Genomic DNA, 27,933 nt, shown 5'->3' with positions numbered 1-27,933 from the left:
TCTCTTTCCCTCCTCTCTGTCTTTCTCAGGAGACATTACACCAAGCACTCCAATCTCTGGATGAATAATCTCGTTATTTTCCTGAGAAAACATTTTGCCAAGCCTTGCCCAGACATGTTTTCAGTAGATGGGAGCTGATAACACGTGGAGGAGGGTGTGGGATGGCCCTTCTCTGTGCAGCCTCTCGACATTAATCACTGCATCCATGACAAAAAGTGTTGATGGAATAGGTTTAGACAGGCTTTTGGGCTAGAACAAACCCAATGTGGCACCGGCTCAACCAGCACTAGTTTTCCTGCTGGTGGTTGCCTGCTGTGATGCAATGGAAAGCTGCGTCCCAGTGCCATTAGCTCCTGATGCAGGAGGGTAAGACAGGCAGGGCAGCCCCCAGCCACACACACCTCCCTGGGATGGCACTGTAGGAAGACTGAGATTGCTGTTGTTGGTCATAGCCTTCCTCACAAAAAAGATTTTGACTTGGAGAGCTTCACATCCTTTTGCGTCTCATGCTTTGAAATCTATTAGGAGGAAAACAGTTGGTGCAGACAAGTACCTTTTTTTTGTTTGGTGAATTTCTCTTCAGGTATCGCCACAGTGTAAATAATTGAAAGCTTGCTATTTCCTCACTCCTGCTGGAACTGCTGAAAGAAAAATATTGGCAGCACATCAAAACTGTCACTGATTACAAATATCCTAAAGAGAGGGATTCACATACCACTGTTGCAGCTGCGAGGACTGGTATAGTACTTGGAAGCTGCTGGAGCAGATGGAGCAGCAGGTTTGGAACAGAAGAGTAAGTGCAAGTGTCCCCAGCTACCACCAGATTCTGCTCCCCACCACTCAGGATCCCCCAAGCTTTTTGCTCCCCTTCCTCTCCTTACATTATTTCCAGCCATGCAGGTGACCTGGAATATGGTTCCCTTAGCACTGGACAAGCTAAAGGCTCTTTTTCCTGGTAAAAGAACTTCAGTCCTTTTTGGAGAAACTTGCTGTTCTCTGAGTCAAGAAACCCCAAATCACCCTTGTTCCAGGCCTGATGTACTCACCAACTTTCCTTGGGATCTGATGATTTTTGTCTGAGGATGGAGCATTGCAGTCTTGCATTTACCATTTCTCCTGGCCTTCAGCCCAATTGGCAGATCGTCTACAGCATCCTGGCAAGAGCAGTGGACTAGGCTTGGAACTGGCACCAATTTTGCTTGGTTGGATCAGAGAGGTAGCCCATTTGCTGAAGTATCTAAAGCATGAGCTTAGCAAGGATCCATGCAAAATGAAGAAATAACCCACAGCTCACTGGGATGAGCTGTCTTGACACAAAGCTCACAAGAAATTGCTCTGCACCCTGACAAGAGGAAGGCAGCTCTTGAAAATACCTCTGCAGTGTTAATCTGCAGGGTTACAAGCTCAAACATAAGAACTTAGACAAATCCTTTGATTATATTTTCTTAAATAGTAAAATTAATTCTTAAAAGTAAATTAATTTATTGGAGTACTTACAAAATGTGTAGAAATCCACTGAAAGCAAGCCAGGGGCTAGCACAGCTCACATGGACCTTTGGTGTTGGAAGTGAAACAGACTGCACTCAGCTGTGAGCACTACAAACCCCACTGCTTGTTCTCTTTCTTCACAAGTTGCCTCCTGGGCTTCTCCAGCTTGTCAAGTCCACTGCAGTTGCATACTTAACAGCTGTACCTGAAACATGATAATTTAAACACTCAATCTGGCAAGTATCTATGCAAAAAGCTCTTGCAATATTCACCCAATTCTAGGGTGAAAAATAGCTCCATTTCCTGCAGTTCTAACAACAAATTGTATTTGTAGCAAGGTCGTACTATGGGTTACATTAGAAAAAGACAGCAGATTTACCTGCGGGAGGAAAGACAACAAAATATGTACAAATTGTAGCATCTAGAAATTCACTTTATGGTCAGTCTAAATAAGAATGGCTGCTTTTCTGTATGTATTTCAAGGAAAGATAAGGTAGAAACATATACTGTATTTAATGTTCAGTACAGTTCTGTAAGTATGGGCTAGTACTGGTTTTGAGCCTAAGGAAGCAAGTGGCATTTTCTACTTCTGTCACATTTCTGCAAGATCTGCATGATCCAAGTCTGACTGTATGGCCAGAAAATCACTCAGACTTGTGAGCCAAAAGCTAACATCCCTGACTTATTGGCACAAAGCACCTTTCCCTGCAGACACTCCACGCTGCTTCATCATTTGGCTCTTATTTTTAGCAGCTTCCAAAACTGATAAAATACATATTGTTACGAACGTTTTGGATGTACATTTTCAAGGCCTCATGACCATGAAGTCATGCTTGTGTGTGTCATTCTTTCCATTAGGGATGAGCCTGAGGTGCCGAGTTTATTTCTGAATCCAGATGGGTATTTGGAGCCTTATTTTTCATCTCGGCACATGATCAGATTCATTTACTGGCTAAAAACACATCAGGATCTGTACTTCTGAGTACTCAGTGAAAAAAAAATGCATTCAGCTTTATGTTACTACTGAATTAGGCAATCGTTCTTTTTTCCTGTGCAGAAGACATAAAGTGTGACTGTAATGAGCAATCACGAAAAGCAGAATCCCCACAGCCTTCTGAAGTTTTTAGCCTGTTCCACATCAGCAAAAGTTCAGCACCTTTTCACACTTCCTTATTTTTAGCCTCAGGATGAAGGAGAAAGTTGTCTAGACTGCATCCTTAGAGCCAATTAACTGTTCGGAGGAAATACACAGCAGGGAGAAATACAAAGATTTGGCCGGGATTCCTCTTATGTATTTTCACACCATGTCCTGAAGGATAACTCATTCCTTTGGGCATAGCACAGGCTGCTATTCTATGTTACAAAGTCATGCCAAAGTTGGGGTATTTCAATGTGTTGATACTGCCCAAGCTCTGAAGCAAGAATATGCATTTGGGACTTTGTCCTTGAACCACAAGATGCAGATCCTGAAAACATGAAAATGAATGCATGTAGTATTTCTGTGTATGCTGTACATATGCCAGCTAAGCTCTTTTTGCCCACAGCTCCAGCTGAAGATTTATTACTTGCTGCAGAGCGCTTGTTCCAGCTGCTATTCAGATCAGTCTTCTCCCTGGTTAAGAGCTGGTTAGGAAGCCTAGAGAGCACAAAGGTTTTAAAACACTTTACCAGCAGGCTGAACATTGGTCTTCTGTAAACGTGACAACATGCATCTGTAATAATGGGCAGAATACTACTTACTTACCACCAGTGTCAGAAGCTTAACAAGCAACTTAAAACGGTCTCAAGACCGTCAGAGGGATGTAGCTTATGCTAAAACAGAGGGTAAGTTGTCACAAACATCATACCTCAAACTTTATTACCCTGTAGACATGCTAGGGCAAATAGAGAAGCGTGTGTCCAAATGCTGTGGACACAAACAACTCTGGGATGGCCCAAAGGGTTTAGCAGAAGAGAGCAATACACCTTTTGCATTTGAGCTTTATTATAGCCCATACTGATACATCAAGTCTACAACTCTTCAGCCTTATAGACAAAGACATCTGCAACCACAGGCTTTCTGGCAGCACAGAGCTACACCTACAGTCCAAAACATTTCGGGAACCCTTAGGGATGCAGTCACAGCCACAACTTACTGGCAGCACACAAAAGAAATGTCTGTAGTGTGCAGACTTTCTGGCAACACAGCTGCATCCCCAGAGCCTGGCTTCCTACAAGCAGTGATATACCAATCATACCACATCCCTTAAGGCAGAGAGATGATACAGCAACACCTCACATTGCAGAGGCACACGCCTCTGGAAAGGAAAATACTTTCTTTTTTTTTTTTTCTTCCAAATATACTGCATAACAGGGGCTCTCTTATTTATGTGCCAACAGTGTTAAAAGCTATCTATGCATGAAGTGACTGCTCAAGTGTTAATAAAACACATTTAAACTACACAGCCTGTGCATTCTGCTGAGTTGTACAAACCACGAGAGCTCTCTGCTGTGATGGTTTATGTTTCCACCAAGAACCCATAATAATGAAAGCACTGACCCAGCAATCATCATTGAGAGTGCAGGCCTTCTGATTGCTCAGCTGGCTCTAGTTTCTTTCTCGAGAAGAGACCGTGTAACAAATCTGGTGAGTGGCACGCTGCATGTGAAGGGTCCTGACTGTTGGTGCTCCTGATGCTCTTCAAGACAAGGAAGACCGAAATTAAAGGAGGAGTCATTTAATAATATATAGCACATCCTGATTTGTTATTTAGGATTATAGCTAGCTGGGATTTACTTTAATCTCTGTGAAGGACCAGGTCTGTCTGGAAATGGCAGCCTTTGTGCTGTAGCTGATCTGCTGGCCATCGCATCAATCCAGAGCTTTTCTTATGGCTACTGCCTTCATCTTGAGCTCAAGAACAGTTTCAAATGGGGTCTTGACTTCCAGGCATTCCAGGTGGAGTGCGGGATTTCCACCCTGGCAAAGAAAATTGGGGAATATAAAGGAGCTTTCTGCTACCCCGTGGTTTCTGGTCTCAGCTGAGAAAGCTGGCAGTCTCCAGATTGCTGCCTGAAGCTCGCTCAAAGGAGCTCCTCTAGCAGCACATCTCTCAGGTCTCCCAGAAATGAACAGGGCAGGATATCTCTGCCACTTTCACACCACCAAATTATAAGAATTCATTACTAATAGCTTGCCAAGTAATAATCCCAAGTCTGTTAAATTTTGTCTATTATACAGCAGTAATAGATGCTTATTAACAGATGTTCATGCACATGGGCTCTGAAGAAATCCGGATTAGGATTTGGAGTTTCTTGCTCAGGCTTGTTTCCAAAAGACATAACTCAGCAAGAATTCCTTCTCTGGAGATCTTCAAAGCCCGCCTGGACACGTTCCTGTGCAACCTGCTCTAAGAAGACCTGCTTGGTTGGACCAGATGGACCCAGAGGTCCTGCCAAGCTCAGCCAGTCTGTTATTTTACATGTGAAGAATGATTCTGCCTTCTTGCTAGCTCATTGCTATAGCCCAGTGGTCACTAGTTGCATTACACGCACCAGTGAGAAGACATTTTGGCAGGATGCCTTTGGGTGAGATTGTGTGGCAGCATGCTCTTAGAGTAGATGGGGGAAGGTGGTTTTGCAGCTGATGCTCTTAAATTATCTTCAGTGGAATGAAACGGTTGGGAGAAGGTCCCATCTGTATGCAAAGGGGTGCCTAAATGACAGAAAAATTGCCCCACAGAGCTGCCAACATTGGAGATGGATAATTGTGCAGACTTGTGTGGTTACAGATGAAGGGTGTTGCTTCCCTTACGAGCCTGCATAGACATCAAGGCTGGAACCATGACCTAAGCCTTTATTGAATACATGAGACAAGTCTGGAAAAGAGGACTCTGCATGGCTGGGTCCAGCACTGCAGTGTTTATGAGAGGTTATAAAGGTGAAAATCAGGTGAATGAAAGGATACTGCTAAATGTATGGATAAACCTACATGCTGACCCATTCTTTTGGGCCTTCATTACTCCTCATTTTCTGCATGGTGTTTTTGTGATGGCACTGACTTAATTTGTCCTGTGCTAGTGGAGCTGGTAAGCTGCACTGCTCTGCAGCACAGTGAAATGCAGTCAAGAATAAGGAAAAAAGAAAATACAGTCCATATCTTTACAGAAAGCTTGTAAAACAAGTTGCCAGCATAGCTTCTATTTAATGACAGTAAAAATAAAAAAAATATAATAATGATAATAATAAAGTAAGGCTTAAGGCTGGTATCTTGGAGAGGAAATTGAAAATGAAATATTTCCAGTTTGTTGGGTTATGTCTATGTCTTGCTAGGCTATGTCAGGCTCCATTCCTACTTCAAAGTTTACTTTGATCTTTCTTTATTTACATTAGCTTTTGCCACAGTATTCACAAAGAGTTTTCAATGACTGCTCCAAGTCATGTATTGCTCCATGCTAAGACAACTTTTAAGCCTGTATTGTGATGGTGCACATTAGCTGGAATAACAATAACATCCCCAGCAATATGAAGTATTGACCCTATTCCTTTAATGCATGCATATCAGAATTTATACAGTCTCAGTGGTTGTTCCAGATAATTTGGAACAATTTCTAACCAAAACTCTTCAAAGTTCTGTGAAAGTTGCCTTACAAACCCAAACTTCAGCATGGTTTTTCCCAGAGTATGTTCACTCATCATGGTACGTAATCATAGAATCACAGAATGGTTTGGCTTGGAAGGGACCTTTAAGACCACCTCGTTCCGACCCCCTGCTATAGGCAGGGACACCTCCCTGTAGACCAGGATGCTCACAGCCCCATCCAGCCCGGCCTTGAGCTCCTCCAGGGACTGTCCTGTTGCTACATGTCCTTATAAAAAGTCCCTCCCCAGCTTTCCTTTAGGGCCCTTCAGAAGGCTGTTATCAGGTCCCCCTGAAACTTTAACCAGGCTGAAGAGCCCCAGCTTTCTCAGCCTGCCCCACAGGGGGGATGTTCCAGCCCTTTGCATAAAGGTACATAAGGAGCTAACTCACAGATTGCTTTGCCCGAGAGAGGTACATAACAATTGCACTAAGACAATTGACCAAGACAAGATCAAGCAGGGCACCAAGATAAACGGCAGAAGGTGACTATATCTCAGTTAGACTGGAAGCAAGGAAGCAGAAAACGTGCAGGGTTTTTACCTGCTTTGCCTAGCTATAAGCAACCAGCAAGCTTGAGGGCAACAGAAAACCAATCCCTAAATGCAGAGCCTCTTCTGAGATTCTTGCTCTCCCTTGCCTGATCCCACAGGACAGGGCAAGTAGCATGGAAATTCCCACAGAAATCACAAGACAAGGTGGCTTCTCTGTATTTCTAAACATTCCAAGGATGAAGTAGAAATTTCAAAGTGTTTGCTTATCATTATTTCATTACTTACAGCCAGGTCTATTTAGGAGGTATCATCATAATAATACTACAAAAAGTGTCATCACAAATTAGGTAGCATTTTGCAATGCAAAACCCTCTGTTTTTTTCCATCCTCCTCGACTTTGGCTAGATAGTTGAAAGGGTGACGTAAAGGAGAGACTAGTGAGATGATCAAAGTATTGGGCCATGAGTTTCATTTTCATTAAGGCTTTCTTACGCCTCTGTAGAGCGAGGGAGCCCTAAAGCATGCAGGTATACAGGTAGTGGCAGACAGTGTGAAAGAGCTGTGGGTTACATGGAAAGCAGATTTTATTCTGTAATTTACACTTGTCAGAAGGCTACAATAACTGTATCACTCATGCAGGGTGTGGAGTATGAATATGCTACCACATGTTCCAGAAACCAGACAGTCACTACAGAAGACTTTATGTAAACACCAACTTTCTTGGTCCCATGAAGAATCTGTTGTAATCCAAGTGATGTTCCAAATTTGAGTCTGGTTAGGAAAATGCAGAATTCTTTAGATAACAACTGTACTTATGCAATAATCTACATTTTCATTTAGGATTACAACAGACCAGGTAGTGCATTCTGCTAGCCACGCTGAGGGGAAGAAAGGCAAATTCACACCGTTCAACAGATGCACAGAAGAGTGCCTGGGAAAACCCAAGTTCTACAGCACCATTTCAGTATTCCTACGAATATCTGCTGCTGCAATACATCTGACTAATACCACATTTACATAATATTTTTGAAAACAAAAATGTCACGTGTACTACCATAAAATGACAAAGTTATTCTAAATCCATCGTCTTCCTACAATAAGAAGATATGGCAAAGTACTTGCTTGACTGTGTCTGAAAGCAGACCCAGAATTACTACTTTTTGAGCTGCTGACTTTTCAGCTGGTTGCATTGCTTGAAATGGCCTGGTAAACACAAAATACTTCCCATTCCATACAAAGAAATGTGTACAAAGTGTTCACACCTTGGAATGGGCAGGCAATTAGAAGTTCCCAGTTCATTCCTCTATAATTCTGTTAAGCTTCCCATGTCCTAATTTCTCTATCTTTCAACCTAAGAATGAATTCTTTCCTTAATAAAAACACAGTGAGATCTGCTATATGCAGTTTTATTCATAAATGCAAACTATTTTAATTTCTCATTTAGAAAATACTTTCCGTGTTCTCAGTGAAACCTACAAGTGGTTTTTAACCTTTCCTCTGTAGCAATATCACTAACACAAGCCTCGGAGTGATGCTGACTATAAACAAAAGTCACATTCCTTCTGCTTTCATCATATGCCTTAGTGGGTGTCATGCAGTTTGGAAAAGACTCTATTACAGTGAAGGCGCATAAGACTGAAGTAGGACAAGAGATGACTAATGTATTCCAGACTGAAGATAAAAGGGGAGCTGGACACGTTTCTTTTGTTGCCACTGAAACCACTCGTCTCTATCAGTAAGGAAAACAAACAGGAGGAGCGATGCAGCTGATGCTGTGTATTAGAAGTCTGCATCTGCTGTGTTGTTCTGGGCCGACTGGTTATAAAATCAGGAGAGCAGCTGGAAAAAGAGACTGTAGGAGGTGTTGTCTGTGGGAAAGGAGACCACAAATCCTGAGGAGCAGAGACATCACAAATTAGAGCTGAGATGAGCTCCCTGAATTCAGATGGGAACATAAACACTTTCAGAGTAAGGATATTTGCATTCAGATCTGAATGCTTTCCTCTATATTATACTGGCCAGTTATGTCATATCCAGATTTGAACTCCATTAATGTTATAAAAGCAAGAACCCCTTTTCCTACTTAAAGGCCTTATCTGCAGTGGTCGCAAATCACTGTAAGTCCATTGTTCTCACTGAGAATCTGAAGTGAAAGTTTTACTGATTTTTTTTACCGATTCCATATTTTTCCCTAAACACATGCTTAGGAAATGTTAACAGCACTACCAGTCATGGGCTGACAGTGTCAGAAATGGTTTGCTAAACCTTGCGATACTGAGAATTTAATTTTAGAGAGATAGAAGAAAAAAACTACTGATCAGATCTCTTTGTTCAAGAGTGAATTACAAGCCACTAGAGGAAGGTAATCTATATTCTTAGATGTTTTGGGTTTTTTTCTGTCTAGAATAAAAACTCTACAAAAATGGAATTGAATGAATTTATATAGTTCCTACTTGTAAGGATTTTTCTCCCTTTTGAACAAAAAACTCCATCAGAAATGCCACAAAGATTGTTCTGTCACCATCCCATGCTGCTGTGAGCAACAGGAGGCCTGGAAAACAGTATTAACCTGGGGGGTTTCATTGCAGTAGGACTAAAGCTGTGCTGACCTGCCGTGAAACCATCTTGGGATGCACAACTACAGATCACCACCAATGATGTTCTCATGCACCAGAAAACTTATTTTCCAGCCTGGGTACAGTGCCAACTCACTTGCACATCCCTTTGCAGTGAGCCAGCACAGCTCAGTGTAAACTCTCTCAGTTCTTCAACTGGGGGGGAAAGTGTAGCCAGAGGAAATACAGATCTAACAATTTTTAAGCAACAAGCTAAAAAGTTTCAGGAACCTGAGACAGTGAAACGTCCAGCACCATCTTGTGGTACTATCATTAATTCAACCAGTCAGCCTGTCTCACTTTCTGCTTTGGTAATTCCGTGACTCTTGCTGTTCCCCCCCCCCTCAAAGAGAGCTGATGAGAGATTTATTGTTATAAAGCAAGAGCACTGATACAAATCTGCTGCCAAAAAGAAAGGGCTTAGGATTAGCTGTGTTGTTAAAGATAGGATGTGCTCCTCCGTTTCAGACAGAAACACAAACACTTCAACACTTGCTGTTATTACTTGAAAAGAACTTTAAACCTAAAATTAATGGCTGTTTATAAAAAATGCTGTTAGGCAGGAACTTAGTTAGGTAACATCACACATACCCAAAGCACAATGGGGCAAAGGGCAAGAACACTATACCCTATGTGAAACTGTGCTGGTGTTGGTGTATAGTGCTGGTGTACGAGCTGAGCCCCATGTTCCTCGTGCTGCTGGCACCCAGGAGGACACTAAGCATCCAGCATTTCCTTTAGAAGGCTGAGGAGCAGTTCCTTCTCTGAGGGCCTGGCCAACAATGCCTTCCTCAGTTGGACAGGGTCTGCTTTGCTCCAGCTATCACAGAAATAGAGCTGCTGCCGCATTTGCTTACATAGCTGATGCATTACCAGTATCTAAGTCCTTGTTCGCACAGCACTCTGCAAGATACTCCATATAAATGTGTATATAAAACCACATTGTGCTCTCATCTAAGTTTATAAAATGCTCTCATGCAGCTCCACAGATTCAGACCAGAGTTGAACTGGGCAAAAGAATGGAGTCATTTATGGGAAGCTTTCAATGCTCTCCGAACTTTTTCAAACAACAGAACTGCCTGTCTGCTTTATCTTCTCTGCATGGATGCATGAATTAAACTCCACTGTGAGGTGTTTCATTCACAAACGTGAAGGCTAAAACATGTTTTCACTCACAGAAATGATGCAGGTCAAACTCCACAAGCTCACCCCATCTTTGCTCCTTGGGTCCCGAAAGCTGAAACTGCTCTGCCTCTTGTATCCCAGTGCTTCCCAGCCTTGAATTTAAAAGTCTGCGTTTATGGATATAATGTTTTAGTTCACTAAGTCTTTGGCCTCTGAAACTGGTAAAACATTCCAACTTTAAACAGCACCTGGCAGAATGATTGTTTGTTTATTTTTAGTATGATTTGTTGCAGCAGAAGTTGCATTATCATTACCAAATTAATTTCAGAAGTCACTGGATTCTGCGGCCTCCACCTACAGCTAACGTAAACTGGTGCTGCTCTACACACATTATGTCTCCTGAGGATCTGGCTGCATTTCTTTGCAGTGTTTGCAGCACTGCTGCAGACTTTGCGCATGTACAGTGTGCATCTCAAAGAATCACGGAATCATAGAATGGCCTGGGTTGAAAAGCACCATAATGATCATCTAGTTTCAACTCCCTGCTATGTGCAGGATTGCCAACCACTAGTCAAGGCTGCCCAGAGCCACATCCAGCCTGGCCTTGAATGCCTCCAGGGATGGGGCATCCACAGCCTCCTTGGGCAACCTGTCTATGCTCATAGCTTTCCCAGGGATGACATCTGCTGGTCCTGTGACTGGGAGTGGCAAAGACACTCTATGCCACCTTTTACCCTTGCTTCAGCGAGGCATGCATAGAATGAACCCTGTTACGTTCATTCCTCAGAATAAGTCTTTCATAATTTCTGTATGGTTTTGGATTCCTGCTCATGCTTCAACTCTACACTTTTCGATTCAGGTTGAGGAACAAGTAATTCTTTTAAAAAATAAGTATTTTAGGATGAAAATGCATGTTGAAGAAAGGTAAATAGAAAAAGATATTGCCTGGAAAAAGCAAAGTTAATAGGTATTGAATCTCAGATGCACTTGATCCTCAGTTCAGATATCAGTTTCCTTGATATTTAAGTGAGACAAGGCTGCAGCTTGCTATTAAACTGTATGCAGTTACTGCAACTCTTTCACTGAGTTTTACAGCAAATCAGGAAACAGAGCTCTGAAGTAAGACACCCAGACACATGATGTGATGTCAGTGGAGACTGCAAACTATTTTTAAGTCAGAAAGCAAATAGAAAAGCTCAGTGAGCCATAAAAATTTAAATACATTTGAGAATATATATTAAACAGATTGGTGCCAGGAAGATTTCCCCGCACTTTTCTAAAAATTATTTCACCAAAAGATGAATTCTAGCACAACGAATTACAGAATAAATAGCAGATTTACCCTTCTTACTGCAGCTTAGAGTACCATGGGTAATATGTTGAACTCAATGCACACCAATAAATCGAATTCATGCTTAAATTGTTAGGGTTTACTTAGTTTTGGCTTTTGGCAAATGTAATTTCAACCTGTCAGAAATAAAGTAACATGAACTACAGTAATGGAGTATTTTTATGTGCATGAACAAATAAGGGAGAATCATCAAAACTTTAACAAAGACAAAGGAAATGATTTTATTTGGTTGATGAGAGGAGCGTGGGGTCTTACTAAGTCATACAGGATAATTAAATGAATTCGTGTTCAGAAAACAATGAAAAAGAGATAATATGTAATGTAGATAACCCAAGAGGAGAAAAAAAAAATGTTTCATAAGTAAGCAAAAAGTTTACAAAAAGATATAATACTCAGTAGTCAATCACTGAAGAAATGTCTCTGAATGCTTTGAATACATTCTTAAAAAGAGACTTTCTCTTGCTATTGCCTGCTGGAGTAATGATAAATGAAGACTTTCTGCTAGTGTTTAATGGAAGATTCCTACTGAAAACGAATTCTTTGTACAAGCTGATGTTCAGCAGCTATGTTTGCCTTTTAAGTGAAAATAAAGACAAGCTTGGCTTTGAAAGCAAGTTTCTGTACCACAGCTTTGTATCCATTATCTGCACGAGCCCGTCATTGTGCACTAAGAGAGAAGGTGTTTTCCTTCAGAATAGGAATGCATTGTCTGTGCTGGGCCAGGAGCAAGCTTGGCCACAGTACTTTGAGAATGACCTATAATTTAGCAAGGAGCAGGCCCACAGGAGCTTGCAACCAACCGCAATGGAAAACTGATTTGTTTGAATCCTGTGACATGGAAAGGTTTGGCGGGCAAGACTGAATCTACTCTCCTCTATTAAATTCTCTGGGTGAGTACAGTATCAATATGAGCATCAGCAGCATACTCAGGATGCTACTCTGTCACTAATCTTGGTGCTGTAAAACATTTTTGGAATTGGGAATTGCTGTGTGGGATGTGCACGTTTCTGTGGGATGCACAGAACATAAGGAAATATGCTCTTACAGCTATGTCCTCCGTTAAAAAGGTAAGGAAAATCCCCCTCCATGGAGGAGATTTGGGTAGCAGCAATACCATCTAACTTTAAGGAGAGAATTTCAAGAGATTATGAAACTTCTTTCATGAGAGGGCACTATGAATTACCGAATAAGATAATTTCTCATAATGATATTATAATTGCATGAAGTTCAGAAAGAATCAAGATTTAATAGAAAAAGGGGAAAAGTAACTCATCTGACAGCTTTGTAGTGAAAATGAAACAAAGCATGCCTTTTATGATGTGGGAGAGCTTTTTTACCATAATACCATGCCTACTGATTTACTCTGTATAACAGAGATTCAAGGCTAAAAAAACCCCAAGCAACTCAATGAAAAGAAGAAATCAAGTAATGTGGATGTATTTTAGTATTAAACTGAAATAACATTCACCTTGGAGAAAGGTAGGGTGAAACCGGGAGCAGGGCAGGCTGCAGGAAAGGAGGGCATTTGTTTGGAAGAAGGGGGTTGTGCCAGGACTTGGGTGGGAATGGTGAGGAAGGCGTTTTGGGTAGGAAAGGAGTAAAACTCAGAGTTCCCCTTCTCTGGGGGAAGACAGCAGTGAGGTTGTGGACGGTGAAGAGGAAAGAAGCACGAGGGTTGCATCCTCTGGGAGAGATGGGCTTTGGGGTTAACGTCAAGTGCGGGAGGACTGAAAAATTTTTGTATTTTCAAGTCCAGGACTATGCTGATCCAGATACCCAGGCTCCCTTTACACTGTGCCCAGGACAGTGTAAAAGATAATGTCCCTGCACAGCGTGTTGCTTCAAGGTGAGAAATACACCTATAAACCTGGTTAAAAAAATAATCACATATGTGGAAGCTAGAGGGAAATACTCCAGGTGTGTCTGTGGATGGAGTGCCTCTGGGCCACAATATGGCTGTTAAAAGGCATGTGAGGCTATAGAAGGCTGGTGGTTTATCAGCCTTCACACACAGCTGGGGTACTGGCCACATAAGAAATTTGCAGCAGTTACTTCAAGAAACAGTTATAGTTGATTCCCAAAGAAAGACACTGAACTCAATTGGAACATCAACACAAATGTATTCCAGCAGCTGGGCTTCTCTATTTGGCCAAAGTAGCTCCGCTTTCCCAACACACCTTCTCATTCAGCAGGTGCTTTATAGGGTTAGCAGAAGGCATACAGAAAGGAGCTGAGAGAGGGAAAAGAAAGTTCCTATGCTCTTCCTGGGGAGTGGCTGCAGCTGTACGATCTTAGTATATTTCTCTCACATCTTTTTATCACCCCCAAGAAAACATGAATTCCAACCTACCACATATAAAGATCATGAGTAACATTGTCCTTTACTTCTTAGGGGTTACAGAGTAATGCCTGATGGGGACATGTAGAGCACTGCTGGCTGTGCTCCTTCTCCAGCTCCAGACCAAAAGTACTTTCCAGCCTTCGCTTGCAGAAGCTCAGCCCATGCTCTCTGGTTGGGGGGATCTACAGGTCAGTGCACTGAGAGCTTTTATCCTGCCGATGGTCTGCAAAATGCAGCATCCCTGGCTTTGGTCTGTTCAGGCTGCTCAGAGTTGAGGTTGGATCCCTGCTGTTTGCAGCCATGCAGCTATGGAGCAGCTCTGCAGTGAGGGCCGGGGCAGCAGCTGATTGCCAGCAGGCCTGTCCTTGCTGCAAAACTTGTTCAGCCAGCACAAAGCAGCTAAAAACAAGACAGTTCACAAAGTTTGAGAGCTCTGCTATAGCTAATTATTTCCAGCTACAGCCTGTTTTGAGGGTGGCATTGGAAGAAGTTAATTAGTGAGTATTTTGACTGTCTGCTCAAACTACTTTTTTACATTCAGCTAGGTCGGAGTATCCTGACAATAATAATATGTAAGTCTAAACATACTGATCTGGTGGAAGAGCAGCACCTCATGGGAGACTGCTTTTATATCCCTTTCTTTTTTTTTTTACAGATTTTTTTTTCAAAAATGAACTGAGCATGACATGTTGTAGCTGGTGGTGCAACAGATCAGGCCAGAAGACAGCAGCTCTTCCCCACCCCGCCATCCTGGCCTTAAACCAACATGCTCCCGCTTCCCTCACAAGCAGTGTGATGCTCTGGCTCTTGTTGATGTGCGGCCATAGAAAGCAGCACTAGGGGAAAAATCCTTTCTGTATTTGCTGCAGCCTTCCAAAGCTTTGCAGAGGCAGGTGTGTGGAATCTTGGAGCACTGGAGAAAATGCCAGAGTCTTGGACCCTCTTTTCCAATGTTTAGTAATTCAATATTCTCATTCTGAGAATGAAGAACTTACACTGTCCTTGTTTTGCATGATACCATTGCCCTGTTGAATTCTACAAGTACACACAGACATGTCTTTAAAACCTCCTATGGAGACATCCACTGGATAAAAAGCATAAAACCTATTGCTATCTAGCACATTCAGATTTCAGGCTTATATTTATTTATACAAGGAATAAGTGATATTCAGGTTTGGGCACAGCTCTAAATACCACAGAAATTCAGGGTTATTTGTGTCAAGATTGCAGATTGAAGCTTTTATTTGAGGATGGATTGTTGTTTGCTCCCCACCTGCAGGCTGACCTCTGCAAGCTGTGGGAGAATTATTCCAATACAGCCTCCAACTGTACCTTTATTTCTAGAGCTATGCTGTTGTTCGGGTAAAAAAAAATAATAAAAAGTATAGTGACATTCTCCACTTTCAGCTGAAGCAAATTACTCCTGGTACTAACAGCTGTTTGCATAGTCGTCACTTAACTCATTTATTTCATCAAACTAAATGCATGTCAGAAATACAGCTCAAATGTTGCTGGCCCTGACCTTTGTAATTACACCTCTGAATTTAAAAAAAAAAAAAAAAAAAAAAGAAAAAAAAAAAAGTGGGTTAGAAAAGGACTTTAAAGTTGTAAGAATGGAGAAAAAGAAATAATTTCATAAATTGTCACAGGTCAGATATTTAAAGCAGAAATGAATAATTCCTTTAAGCAGGTAGAATAAAGGTGGCCCAGGAAGCTGCCTCTTGCAGATACTAGCACACTTTAAAATATGATGTCCACACTATCTCATATTTTTCCTAAGCAGTTATTCACATTCTAGCCAATGCTTCTGTTCAGGATTGTTATGTATAATTATGTGCTGTCATGATGATCACCGTGCATGCCCTGAACCACTGCCCCCAAGACAAATTCTCTGGAGGGCAGCTCTCTTCTCTCCCAGCCTCCCAGCTAAAGCAGCTGGGGGCTGCCTCTGTTCCTCAACAGGACTCAAAGCCACTCAGGGATCCCAGCCCCTCACCAGGCTGAGCCTTCTGCGTGCATACCCATTACAAATCCTTCTCAGAGCCCTTCTCTTTGCTGCCCACAATCCCACAGCACTGCTCTAGCTCTATGCCTTTACTTCACCCAAACCTGAATCCCTAAAAATAACTGTAATCTGAGGATTATCCTATGACTGTGTGGCAGCTGTTGGTTATGATATTGACTGCAGCATTTCCAGATATCTGGTGTTTGATTACCTGAAGGAATAACAAACAGCACCAGCTTCATCTTGATGTCTAGGCAATTTTTGAAAGCAAAATGAACTTTCACCATTTTTGCCTGTAATGACACTGATGCCAAATCCAGAGGAGCAAATTAAATATCATTTTTAGAATAGTAATTATAGGTATCAGAGCAAGGCTTGCAGACAGTTTCCTTTGGAAAGTGGCGCAGTTGAATGGACAAATATTTAAATTGAAGAACAAGTTCCTATTCTGGGGAATAGACTACATAACTTTACTCAGCTGCCGGGAGATGGTCTCCTAGGTCAGGATGTATGGGTTTGCTTAAGAGCGGGAATTGGTAAGTTGGAGCCACTGAAAGAGGTGAAACTTCAATTAGTGGTTTCTAGAATCCTAGGTGGTTTTTTCTCTCCAAGGCTATTCATTCTGGTGAGAGCTGCAGAAGAGAAGGATGTACAGTATCCTGACAAAGAGGCTTCAGTAAAATCACACTATCAATGAGGAATCTGGAAGCTTAAAAAGCAAATGTTTAACAGGTTAAGTGATGGTGTCAGGATTTCATAATAGAACTCAATATGATTATAAAAGTTAAAGAAGCTCTAGACTTCACCATTACACTTCTACAGGTTCCCCTCCCAAACCACAGAAACAGTAGGTGATTTTATGGAATGCATAGAAGGAATATTTTTAGCACTGACAGAATATTGTAGATTAATTTCCACCCTGAAAATGGCTGTAAAGCCATTTAAATTCTCAAGAAATCCCAAGGTAAGAAAGGTAAAGAAAATACTGATCTGAGCAAGTTGAACTTAGAAAATTTGTATCTGACTACAGTCAGGGGTTGAAACAAGTGCTAAACAACCTGTCTCTGCCATCGAAGACTTCCCATTGTGGATGCTACAAAGCCGTGGCAGAACTAGGTCAATACAATGTCAATACAATACAATACCATACAACTTTTTTTTTTTTTTTTTTTTTTTGGTTATCTGCTGCCCTCTAACAGCGGTACAGAGGAACCACATACTGTTTTTCACTTGTCTAATACAAAAAACAGGACTTCATTTCTTCTACTACATTTCTTCTGCACTACACACCTTCCTGGCTCCTGTAACTCCAGAAATGGCTCCCACTTCCATTTTCCTATGGCACTGGAAGAGAGAATGCAAGCTGGGATTGCCAGCATGAGTGCTCCTGTTATCTCACTCATAAGAAACTAAGAGGGACCTGCAGCATAACTGTAACACAGAGTCTTCAGCACTATCAAAATTTAAAAACAAAACAACCCTGCTAGGCAAGAAAGGATCTTTTGGGTTGTTTTTGTTTGCTGCTCGTTGGTTTTAAATTTTCTGTCTTTCAGAGAAATTCTGTACTATGTCTAGACTTCGTATGGAATACATATGGTGCAGGAGGTGTTTTGGAATAACACAGCCACAGCTGCACTTACAGAACAAAACCAAGAAAACCCAGCCCAAATTTTGAAGGCGTGTTATAATTCTGAATCTGTGGGGAAAAAAAAAAAAAGAAACGGCAAGATACCGATGTCCATGCTATGGAACTTGGTGTATATTCTCCCTGTAACTATGTGGACGAATTGTAACAAGAATTGCTGCCATTTCTGGGCTGAGATTGGGTTTCTATGCTAGCTACTCAGTTTGTTTCTACTCCATGCAAATTCAGTCTTCTGTCAGACTCTTGAAAGAGTAACATAAATAAAAAATGCAGGAAATCAAATTTTCTTCCTGAAACCTACATAACCACTGTAGCATTAGAAAGGGGGTTAACAGTTCTGTATGATTTTAAATGAATTTAATGGGTACTTCCAGACTGGATCATCTGTAAATGTTTGTTTTAAATGCCAATTTAGCAAGCTAAATTATAAGTAATCTCCCTCTCTATGCACGATGAACACACGCTGTTCTGTTCAGACAGTTTGAAAGTGGGAAGAGAAACCCTTTCTCTGCCAACTTCATTCCTTTTGAGAATTTATTTTTCATGCTGTGCGGGCCTGCAGATCTGAAGGAGAACTCTAGCTCCAATAGCAATGCTGAATAAGATTGTCATCCGGTATTTCAGATCCAGTTTTAGAAACTAAGCAGCTAACGCTAATTGGATTAGCTGCTAGCGCACTGGCACACTCAGTGCTTGTGACACTGGCCCATCTAATGAGCCCACGGCACTATGAAGTTAAAGAAATTACATGGAGCTTAAAGCCGGCAGCTGGCCTGTCTCCCTTTTCTCTCTAGAGGTTGTTTATTTCTCTCAGGAGGCACAAGACATGCAATTTTCATATTGCTGTGCCTGAGACCTGGACTTGTAAGAGTGTAATCCCAGTCAGCAGTATGCAGCCATTTTCTGCTGCAATACGTCTCCTAAGAGGCATTTGTAGATATTCCTTTTCCTTCTGTCTTTGAACAACAACAGGAGAGGGGGCAGCCTTTGAAACCTCCTTTTTTCTCTTCTGGAGTTATGTTTAGGAATAAGAAAAATCAGTGAAATCTCACTGAATGGAACAGATGACAACAGGATGTAAATTGGTCACATCTTAAAAGACATTAAGTCTCCCTGATTATATAAACAGATTGGTTATCTGCTGATGCTCTTAATGGGGAATTTAAAAGACAAATTACTATTTGCATGTGAGAAAACATATTACAGGCTTTTAAATACACCTTGATAATGGCTTTCTGATTTTGATGTAATTTGTTACCCTGGATAGGTGAGATAACAGAAAAATCCTTCAATAGGAATGTTGTGCCTACAGTCATAATCCATTTTGCAAGTTCAGTCAAACCTACTAGACCCACACCACCTAAAATAACAGATGATAGTGAAGGGAAGTTTGAGGACAGGCTGTAGGTTGAAAACTATCCATTCAAACAATTCTGCAAGTACATTAGTTTGCAAAGAGTTTGTAAGCAGAACTACTTGGCAAAAAGTTCACCATACAAGGTACTTGCAGTGAATTCTTTGGCTACTGCTATTTGAAAGGGATCCATTTAGATTCACCATGTAGGCTAAATTTCTCAGCATGTGAGCCAGTTATCTCAGCCCTAAATCCCCCAGATGGCAGTCTGAACTCATCCTTAGAGATGCCAAATTTGCTTTGCTGACATTCAGGTTTTTGCTCATTAAGGATCATAATGAACAGGCTTCCCTTCTTCTGTTTTTATATATCTCCTGATCCTTTCCCCAGTATTTCTCTCAGATCCATGACATCAAAGTCTCACTATAATGAATAAAGATATTGAAAAGATGAACTTCAAATACAGGAAAGGAATATTTTTTTCTTGATTGATAGCACATTAGAAAAGTTGTAAGGATACAGCATCTATAGCTATGTCAGCTGCATTCTTAACAACCCCAAAACCAAAAGAGAGATGAGAGATCTGTAACTTAATCACCACTCTAGAGACTTCTAGCTTATGTGCAGAAAACCCATATATGTAATGTTCTACTGATAAAAGCAATTATTTTTTTAAAAATATAGTTCAGGCACATGAATAATGTAGTAAATCTATCTTATGGGTCTCCATCACTGACTAAGCCTGTGAGCTATGTTATTTTAAAGGGGCTTAGATAAAACTCAGAGTCATATCTGCAAGTTGTTTGAACATACGTTTGTGAACGAAGATATTGTAACATTTATTACTGACTTTTAAGAACAAGGGATATAAGGGACAAATGATGGACTGATCACCTCTGCAAGTAAAGCTGCATTGCTGAAAACCGATTGCCTTCCTTATTTCTGTCTGCTTTTGTTTTCAGCATTCTGAACACCAGAAAACTATATTAAGCTTGTTCAGGATCATTCACAGGTTCATTTCAACAGTCTTTGGCCTGTAAATTTACCAGTTTGAATGCTCAGTACTTGAATTCTCATTCGTATATGCTTGTCACAACTAGAACAAAAAGTGAGTTGGGTACACATGTACACATACATGACTGGGGAATGTTACTGGTAGAATCACAGTTGTAGCAGAGATTTTTCTTCTGGCAATGTTCATCAATGTTTGTATGCTCTTTTTCTAGGACTCTTCTAGCCCGTGAGACTATCTGCTGAAATATTCATGAACAGTGAACATAGATGGTGTATGGGAACTGCTGAATCACACACAGCCTGAACCTCTGATCACCTGAGGCAAGCATTGAGTCTGCCCTGGGAGCACAGGTGAAGGCAGTTCACCTGTGCTGCTGGAAGGGGTGGAGCCTGGCTGTGCCTCTCCTAGAGCCATGTAAGAGCTCACTGCCAGGAGGAAAGGGTCTCTTCTGGAGATCCCTTCTCTGGAGTTTTGCAGTGAGCCCAGGATGCATGTAAGCATTCTATCTATTCTCTTTTTGTTTTTACAGCCTGCTTTGTCTAACTCTCTTGTTTGTTTTGTAATTATAGCATCTTTATGTTCATTGATTATACAGATGGGAATAAATACGCTTGCAGTGAATTAATAACAAAACATGAATATGCTCAGGAAAAGTTGCGTATTTTTTGCTTGGCTCTTGTCTCTCAAGATACTGAGCCTAGTAGCTGATAGTGCTTTTCCATGAAACACTGAAATCTGGATTCTGAGATTGCAGAACTCGGGCAATACGAAAGGATGAAACCTGGCCATTCTCAACACAGAATGCCCTTATTGGAAGAAAAATTCTTTACTATCTATGGCGAGTCTCCAGTGCCTGCTGTCATGCAAGCCACAGTGGCTCAAGGAGGCAGTAGAGAAAGCAATTCCTCAGGAGGACAGAAAACCAAACTACTACATTCTGTCAGTTTTCTTCCAGTGTCTCCTATTACTGGTGGCTGTGAGTCCAATGTAGCAGGGGCCAGTGAGAGGGTGAGATGGAAAGTTCTGTGGCATCACTTTTTTCCTTATTTTTTTTTTTTTCCTTCACTCCTGCTGCTCTTCAGCTGTATCTTGTCTTCATCAGAACTAATTTTGTTAATTCTCCATTCTAAAATGAGTCAGTTGTTGTTGGTGCATAGTTGCATAGCAACATCTGCCTCTTGCAGGCAGAGATAACAGGCAAGCAGGGATGCTAGTGTGTGCCTGGCCCAGGAAGGTGAGGAACAAAAGGAGCAAAGCAGATTGCTACTCCATAGGGCTTTGCAGCTGTGCGTCACACTGCTGCAAACTGGCAGATATATCAGAAGGGCAGGGTTTTATTTCATTTCTAGAACCAGCTTTTGGAATAAAACATATCATCTCAGTGCGGGACACATCCTTCCTACCTCAGGACTTCCTTCAAAAAATACAAAGGAAATTGTGGGATGAGAACTTCAGGGCTTTTTGCCATCCCCTTGTGGGTAGTTTTGTGTGGGAATGTGCTTTGGCTCTCTGTGGAAATGTTCAAACCACATCTTTATGCACAAAAGTCAAGAAACACAAAAGTTAAGAGTCAGAATGAGCAGCACCAATCACGTTCAGTGATTCCAGAAGATCCACATGGTCTTAAAAATCTTGCTACTTCAAAAGAAAAATCTGGAAATATATATTTAGTATTCAGATTGTCTACAATTATTTTATCTTTTTAATAGAAGATCAGGATGGCAAACACATTTCTCCATAAGGATTTGTGAATAAAGTTCCTAATACAGTCAGAAGCACAATAATCTTTATGCCTTCTTCACAACCCTAAATTGCAAAGGATGAATTTGGGGCAGGGGGCAAACAGAATTTTATTAAGTCTTACAGGCTCTTGTAGAGAAATATCAGCTGGAGATGTTGCAGTGTCCTGCCTAAGTGTGCTGAGTGGAAGACTGAACCAAGCCCAGATCAGCTGACAAGACATGCTGCCCAGCCCCCTCATCTTCCCCCCCCTTCCTGTTTGTGTTGTGAGTCAGAACATCTGGTCTGGTGACTTAAACTGAAGTCGCTGCTTTAGTATGTTGTTTTCCCTTCACAAACTCAGGCTTCGATTGCACTGTATGTAAGAAATTGAACTTACAGGAAGAGAGAAATATCAACAGCGTATGTAGTGCTCCAAGGCATCTTTCTATCACCTGCTAGCCAAAAGCAGTATTTACTGAACTTGACACTCTTCCTGTGACAGCACTATCAAAGCTTCATGCTCTTATCTCTGTCCCAGTTGTGCCTTGTGGGGACTCTGAATAGGGAACTCAGGGCCCTATCTACTGGATAGACAGAAAGGCCAAGTACAGATATACCAAGAAGGTGGTTTTTTGATGCAGAACACTTCCTGGGCTGTATTTTTAGAGGGCATATACCAAATAGACGCCTAAATTTATATAAAGATTTAATCATGCAAGTAGATGCTCAGGGGTGACAATGTACAAGTTATATGGAAGCTTTGGGAACTGCAGGTATTCAGAGGGTGCAGGAGAGACATCTCTTAGGCATGTAAGGATGCAGAACTGCACTCAGCTTTGATTAAGCAGCAAGAAAAGATTTGGCACAAAAACAAATGTTCACATTCTCTTTGCATTTTATTGAATGCTGGTCAATTCTTGCCCCCTGTCCATGAGAGCTAACTGCAGTACTGGGAAGCCATATATGCATGTATTTGAGAAGGTAATTGCATGTATCAGACTGACATGATAGTACACATGCAATTTCTATTAATCTATTAAATAAATTGTCAATTTCATTTTAACCTATTAAAGATCAACTTCAAGACTCTGCGTATGAGAATACAATCACATTTATTTATGCTAACCAGCCTGCTTAAATGACAGGTGGAGATTCATCACAGATGACGAAGAAAGAGTTTTACTCGCAGCATTCCATGGATCTCTGGACTGACCCTAAGCAATCACTTAATCTTTCATTATCTTCAGTTCCTCACATGAAAAACCCTCCTAACTGTGGGGTTTTTTTTTTGTTTTTTGGGTTTTTTTTTTTTTTTGCAAAATGCATTAAGGTATCCAAATGATAGGAACTATGTAAACTGTAATAGGAACTATTGTTACTGTAGATGTATTGATAATTTTGGATGTTGATTGAGCATTTAGCTGAACGGCTTCAAGAGCTGATTCGTATTTGTAACAGAATTTTTTGAACATTTTAAAATGGATTCTCATATAATTACAATGAATATTTTAAAATTAATAAGTACTAAATAAGGCACAACAAACACAAATGATAATTCAGTAGCCAGAGTGATAATGTGAGTTCATTGGAGCTCGATCCCCTCTTCAAATATTAATTCACTTGCTGAATTATTCATTTCCTTATTTTATGAATTAATCGGTATCTTGGCAGTTTTGTAACTTGACATCTTTGTGTACAGCAAACCAGGCAGGGATATGACGGCATCTTACACTGTTCACTAGTCTCTAAAGGAGGAAATTTCCATAAGGTGACAAAAGTGTCACTGGAGAATGACAAACCATACTCTTAATTTAATTTCTTGCGTGCTCTTCGCTTATTCACTTGACATTACTAGTGACTTTGCATATGTTACACCTAAATATAATTAAATGCCCTTTTCCCATAGACTTGAGATGTTTAATTAGTGTTTTCAAAGTCATTTGTCTCTGTTGCTTTCAACCTTTCCCACACTGTGACCTAATTTGACAATATATTCCCTTCCCATCGGCACACAGCATGTAATTTTATGCCTGCTCAGGAGAAAGGCAGGATTCAGACATTCTGTCTTTAAAAGGCAGCAAGATTATTCAGCTGCTTGAATTCAAGTCTAACCTACACATTCCCAGAGGAGCCACCAATTTTAAACACAGAAACAAAGCATGCATGCTGTTGCTAAGGGCAAAACTGTTATTAGGCGCTGATTGATTACTGCAACAAAATAAAACTGAAGACACCAGAACTTGTCAGGACAAGTTAAATACGGGTTATGTGAAAATCCAACCAGAGATTTTCTAGAAGCTATAAGCTGAGGCAATTCCAGTTTAGAATGAAGCCTCTCTTTGTGCTCAGTCCTAGATGGTCTTTAAAGACCACCCAAAACACCCAGATCAAAACTCAAACCTCTTATACTTTCAGCAGGGCTTGTATACTTGCACCAGCACTTCTGTTCTTGACTATCTGCCTGGTAAAGTAGCTACTGCATAAAAATAAATGTAAAGGGCTGCTGCTGAGGGAAGTTTCTCTCAGGTGTGAAAAAAGCCATTCTGTGGTGCTCCTCTCAGTGTACTTTTCTTTGTGTTTGGATTTCGTGTCAAGGGACATGGTTTAGTGAGTACTATTGGCGATAGGTGGATGGTTGGACTGGATCATCTTGAAGGTCTTTTCCAACCTCGGTGATTCTGCGATCCCGTCTCCTGGCCCAAGGGGAACACTGGTGAGGCTGGGGGGCAGCTGTCAGCGCTATACTGACGTTACCTAGTGACCCTCAGTGCTGCTGCCACCAGGACACCTCAGCGTCCAGAGATGGAACAGAAACTGGTGGGCGTTACATCCAACCAAGAGCCACGGTGCAAGAATTCAGGTTATGAGATCGAGTCAGCCCCTCAACGCGCCTACCTTCAGAGACGGGGCGGCTGAGAAGCCGGCTTTTCCTCTCAACCAAGTACTCAGGCACCTCTCGCACGCCGATTACTGCATAACGACTTGGCCTCGAGGTGAAAACTCCGCCTGGAGCGGCTGATTGCCCTCCGCACCACGCAGCGGGCGAGAAGCAGCAGCCCCCTCGCAGGGGCGCCCGAACCGCCTCTCCAACGGCTGCCAGCGTCACGTGACGGCCGTCGCGGGGGGGGGGGCGCGTACTCGGCTCCGCGCATGCGCCTTGCGCGGGACCGCGCGGCTCCGGCTGCGAGGGAAGGCGGCGACCGCTTCCGGGTCGGGCGGCGCGGCGGCACCATGTCGTGCGCCCTCGTCCCCTTCGGCCGCTTCCAGGATCTGGAGGCGGCCCGCGACTTCCTGTGCCCTCACCGCCGCCAAGGCAGCGCCGTAGCCGGCGGGGAGAGCGGTGAGTCCCGCTTGCCGCTGGAGGGGGATCTGGGGTTTGGCTCCGCGTGCGGGGCTCGGTGGGGCGGCAGCCCGGCTGTGCTGAGGATACAGCCTGCCGAGGAAGGTGCCGGCTGGGCGTGCCACGTCTGCAGGCTCTGCCGTCACACTGCCGGGCGCTTCTGGTGCCCGTCCGACCTGCCGCACTCGTCTCCGTCCTGTGGGGTGTGAGTGAAGCTCGTCAGGCACTGCGCGTCTCCGGCTTCACCGTGGAAGTTTGCGGTGTCCTACTTAAAGGAGTGCAGCTCTCAGAGGGTTCTGTTAAAGTGCGCATGTCTGAGACCGCAAAGCGCGCTGTGAGCGTGCTAAAGAGTTAGTTTGGTGGCTCCGACGAGAACAAAAGAAGTCACGAAGCAACTGGTCAGGAGCTGGAGACCGGGTTTGTGTTGCACGGGGCAATCCACATCATGGAATGGATTTGGTTGGAAGAGATCACCCGGCCCCATCCCCAGTCGTCGGCAGGGCTGTCCCCCCAGTTCAGGCTGCCTTCATGCAGCCTGGCCTGGAGCACCTCCAGGGATGGGGTATCACAGCTCTGTGGGCAGTGCCAGGGCCTCACCGCCCTCTGAGTGAAAAACGACTGCCTGAAATTTAGGCTGAAAAAGCCAAGCTTGCTGTGTTCCCACAGAATGACTGCAGATCCAAACCCAGGGCTCACAGCACAGTGACAGAGATGTGATATGGCATTGACTGTGTGTTGCTGTGCGTGGCTGCTTTTGTTCTCATTTGAGCCACCAAACTAACTTTAGCCACAGTCTTTGGGCTTTCTGGCAACAGTGTGGAAGGAATGCATTTGAAGAAGCTGATTGGGATCCTTCTTAAGTTCTCTCGTCTATGAACTGACCTATGAGGGAATGCTGAGATGCTTATTTGAAAAAATCTTAAAGGTTTTGTAGGAGATCAGAAGGGGCAAGGCAGCACAGAGATTGTGAAAATGTAAAAATACACTGTAACTAATTTACTGCTGAATCTTGTTGGCTTCTTTTTTGTGTTTATGGTTGAATTTAATACACTCTGTTGTCGAAATGCACTTGGAAAGAAGTAATTTGGGAATAATTTTATGTAACTCGTCTCGATTGTTGTGCATCTTCGATTATGCAAAACTCCTAATAGAAAGCAGTAATGTTCTACTACCATGCTTCTCATTTTAATCCTATGGTACTGTGAAAAATGCACACAGATTCTGCATGGCTCATCTCTTAGTGTCAGTGGTATCTAAAGGATTCTGGAACTGTTAGCACCCTGTTAAAGTGCCTGTTGGATACTGAAGATAAAAGCTGAGAATTGTGTTTGTGTTTCTAAAGGTGCGTGTTGAAAGAAATTCAAGTATTTCTCTATCATTTGATAATACATGCAAGACTGATGGGTGTAAAGGAACTTCTGGATGCTTCTGTTGGTGTGGATTCATCAAATGGCAGCTGTAAAGAGAGGAGGCATTTTGTCTGTTGTAGAAGCACAAAAAAATGATAGCAGCATTGAGATTGCATGTTCTAGAATGTACTGTTCATCCTCTTTAATGAGTAGACTCTATTTGGGGCTATTTTTGTATTTGCTTATTTAGTCATCAAGGCTGAGTATCAAAACTGAGCGTTTCTCTAAGTACCATTCATTTAGACTTATTCACATCTTTTGGATTGGTAGCTGTAATTTTTTTTGATACTGCAGCTATTGGCTCTAAGTGAGTTAGAGTCCTCAAAGCGACTTTAATTAAAGCACACAAACACGCCATGTTGGAGCACAATGTCTCAGTGCATTCATTTTTGATCAGGTGGAGCACTGTTATAATTTGGAGAGGGGTCATGTTAAAAACGAGCACGTTGTGTAAGTATCTTAAGTGAGGGGAAAAAAGAAATGGATTTGGCTGTGTGGAATGGGAGGTTCCTTTCCCTTTACATTTGTTTTGGAGATCGTAGAAATCATTGTCATTGTTTCTTGCTGCCTGCTTTCCTGCCACTCTGCAGTCTAAGCAACTGAGTCACTGAGCTGTGAGGATGTTTGGAAACGTGTTATGCTGGGTGAGATGGTGTAGGTAATGCCGTCACTGCTGCTCCTGAGGTCTTGTACTCTGAGTTGCTGTTTTTGTCTCTTCCTTTATTCTTTACACCTACATATTAATCCAGCCATTTTTCTTAGTCAGTAGCTGAGTTGTGTGGCTGATCAGAGAAGCACCTAAGGTTTCCTATAGTCATTATAATTTGAGGAATTTATCTACAGCTTATTTAAAGTGATGTCAGGAATCACTGTTCTACCAGATGCTGAACTGAAACAAATCTACAGCACGTTAGTGATGTAGCCAGGTGGGCCTGATGCTAGGTAGGACTTAGGGTTATCAACATGAAGTAAAACCAAAAATTCAGTACTTGCCTGTTGTGCAGATATTCGTAGCTCATAAATGTGTTTATCTCCCATTACACAAATGACATTCTTCCCCTCCCAAATCATTTCTCCTTGGGAGCTCCCAGGTGACGATGCTTGCATGTAGTACTAAGCAGGTAACTTCAGGCTGGTACATGGCTCAGCCTACAACATTAAATGCTGTTGCTTACTTTGGGTGGGGCTGGGCATGAGACTGAGGGGGATGTTTTGACCTTGGTAGATAATGTCTAGAGCCAAGAGGTATCACTTCTCTGCCTCTTTTTACAATAGGAATGAAAGATAACCTTGGTAGAAGAGCTCTTCTCCAAAACCCCACAGTGTTAAATTGACAGCATACTGAAAAGCATTCTTCAGCCCCATTCCTTGAAACCACATATTTGGAACTGTGCTTAACACACTTGGCTTT

At 42.1% G+C, this 27,933-nt stretch overlaps 1 protein-coding gene and 1 long non-coding RNA gene across 5 annotated transcripts in view; one reads left to right on the top strand and one right to left on the bottom strand.

Annotated features, from left to right (window-relative positions):
• Positions 1-552: 552 nt before the first annotated feature.
• Positions 553-24,865, bottom strand: LOC128083817 (uncharacterized). 2 transcript variants are annotated; one of them, XR_008208199.1, is made up of 4 exons: positions 24,669-24,865; positions 1,498-1,693; positions 1,047-1,154; positions 553-641 (listed from the first exon to the last, which is right to left on the bottom strand). It is a non-coding gene; the product is annotated as an uncharacterized LOC128083817 (long non-coding RNA). The 2 variants fall into 2 exon arrangements; XR_008208200.1 differs by lacking the exon at positions 24,669-24,865 and adding an exon at positions 7,317-7,370.
• A 96-nt stretch (positions 24,866-24,961) lies between these two features.
• RAB3GAP2 (RAB3 GTPase activating non-catalytic protein subunit 2) overlaps positions 24,962-27,933 on the top strand; it is a 40,937-nt gene continuing 37,965 nt past the window's right edge. For all 3 annotated transcript variants that reach the window (XM_052665608.1, XM_052666394.1, XM_052664770.1), the window contains exon 1: positions 24,962-25,113. In XM_052665608.1, the coding sequence (XP_052521568.1) occupies positions 25,005-25,113 (109 nt within the window). In that variant the 5' untranslated portion in view covers positions 24,962-25,004. The remainder of the gene's footprint in view (positions 25,114-27,933) is intronic.

Source organism: Tympanuchus pallidicinctus, unplaced genomic scaffold (assembly GCF_026119805.1).
Source record: "Tympanuchus pallidicinctus isolate F22 unplaced genomic scaffold, pur_lepc_1.0 scaffold1, whole genome shotgun sequence".
Lineage (NCBI taxonomy): Eukaryota > Metazoa > Chordata > Aves > Galliformes > Phasianidae > Tympanuchus > Tympanuchus pallidicinctus.
Note: the sequence above shows the minus strand (reverse complement) of the source record. Positions and strands in the feature narration are given on the sequence as shown.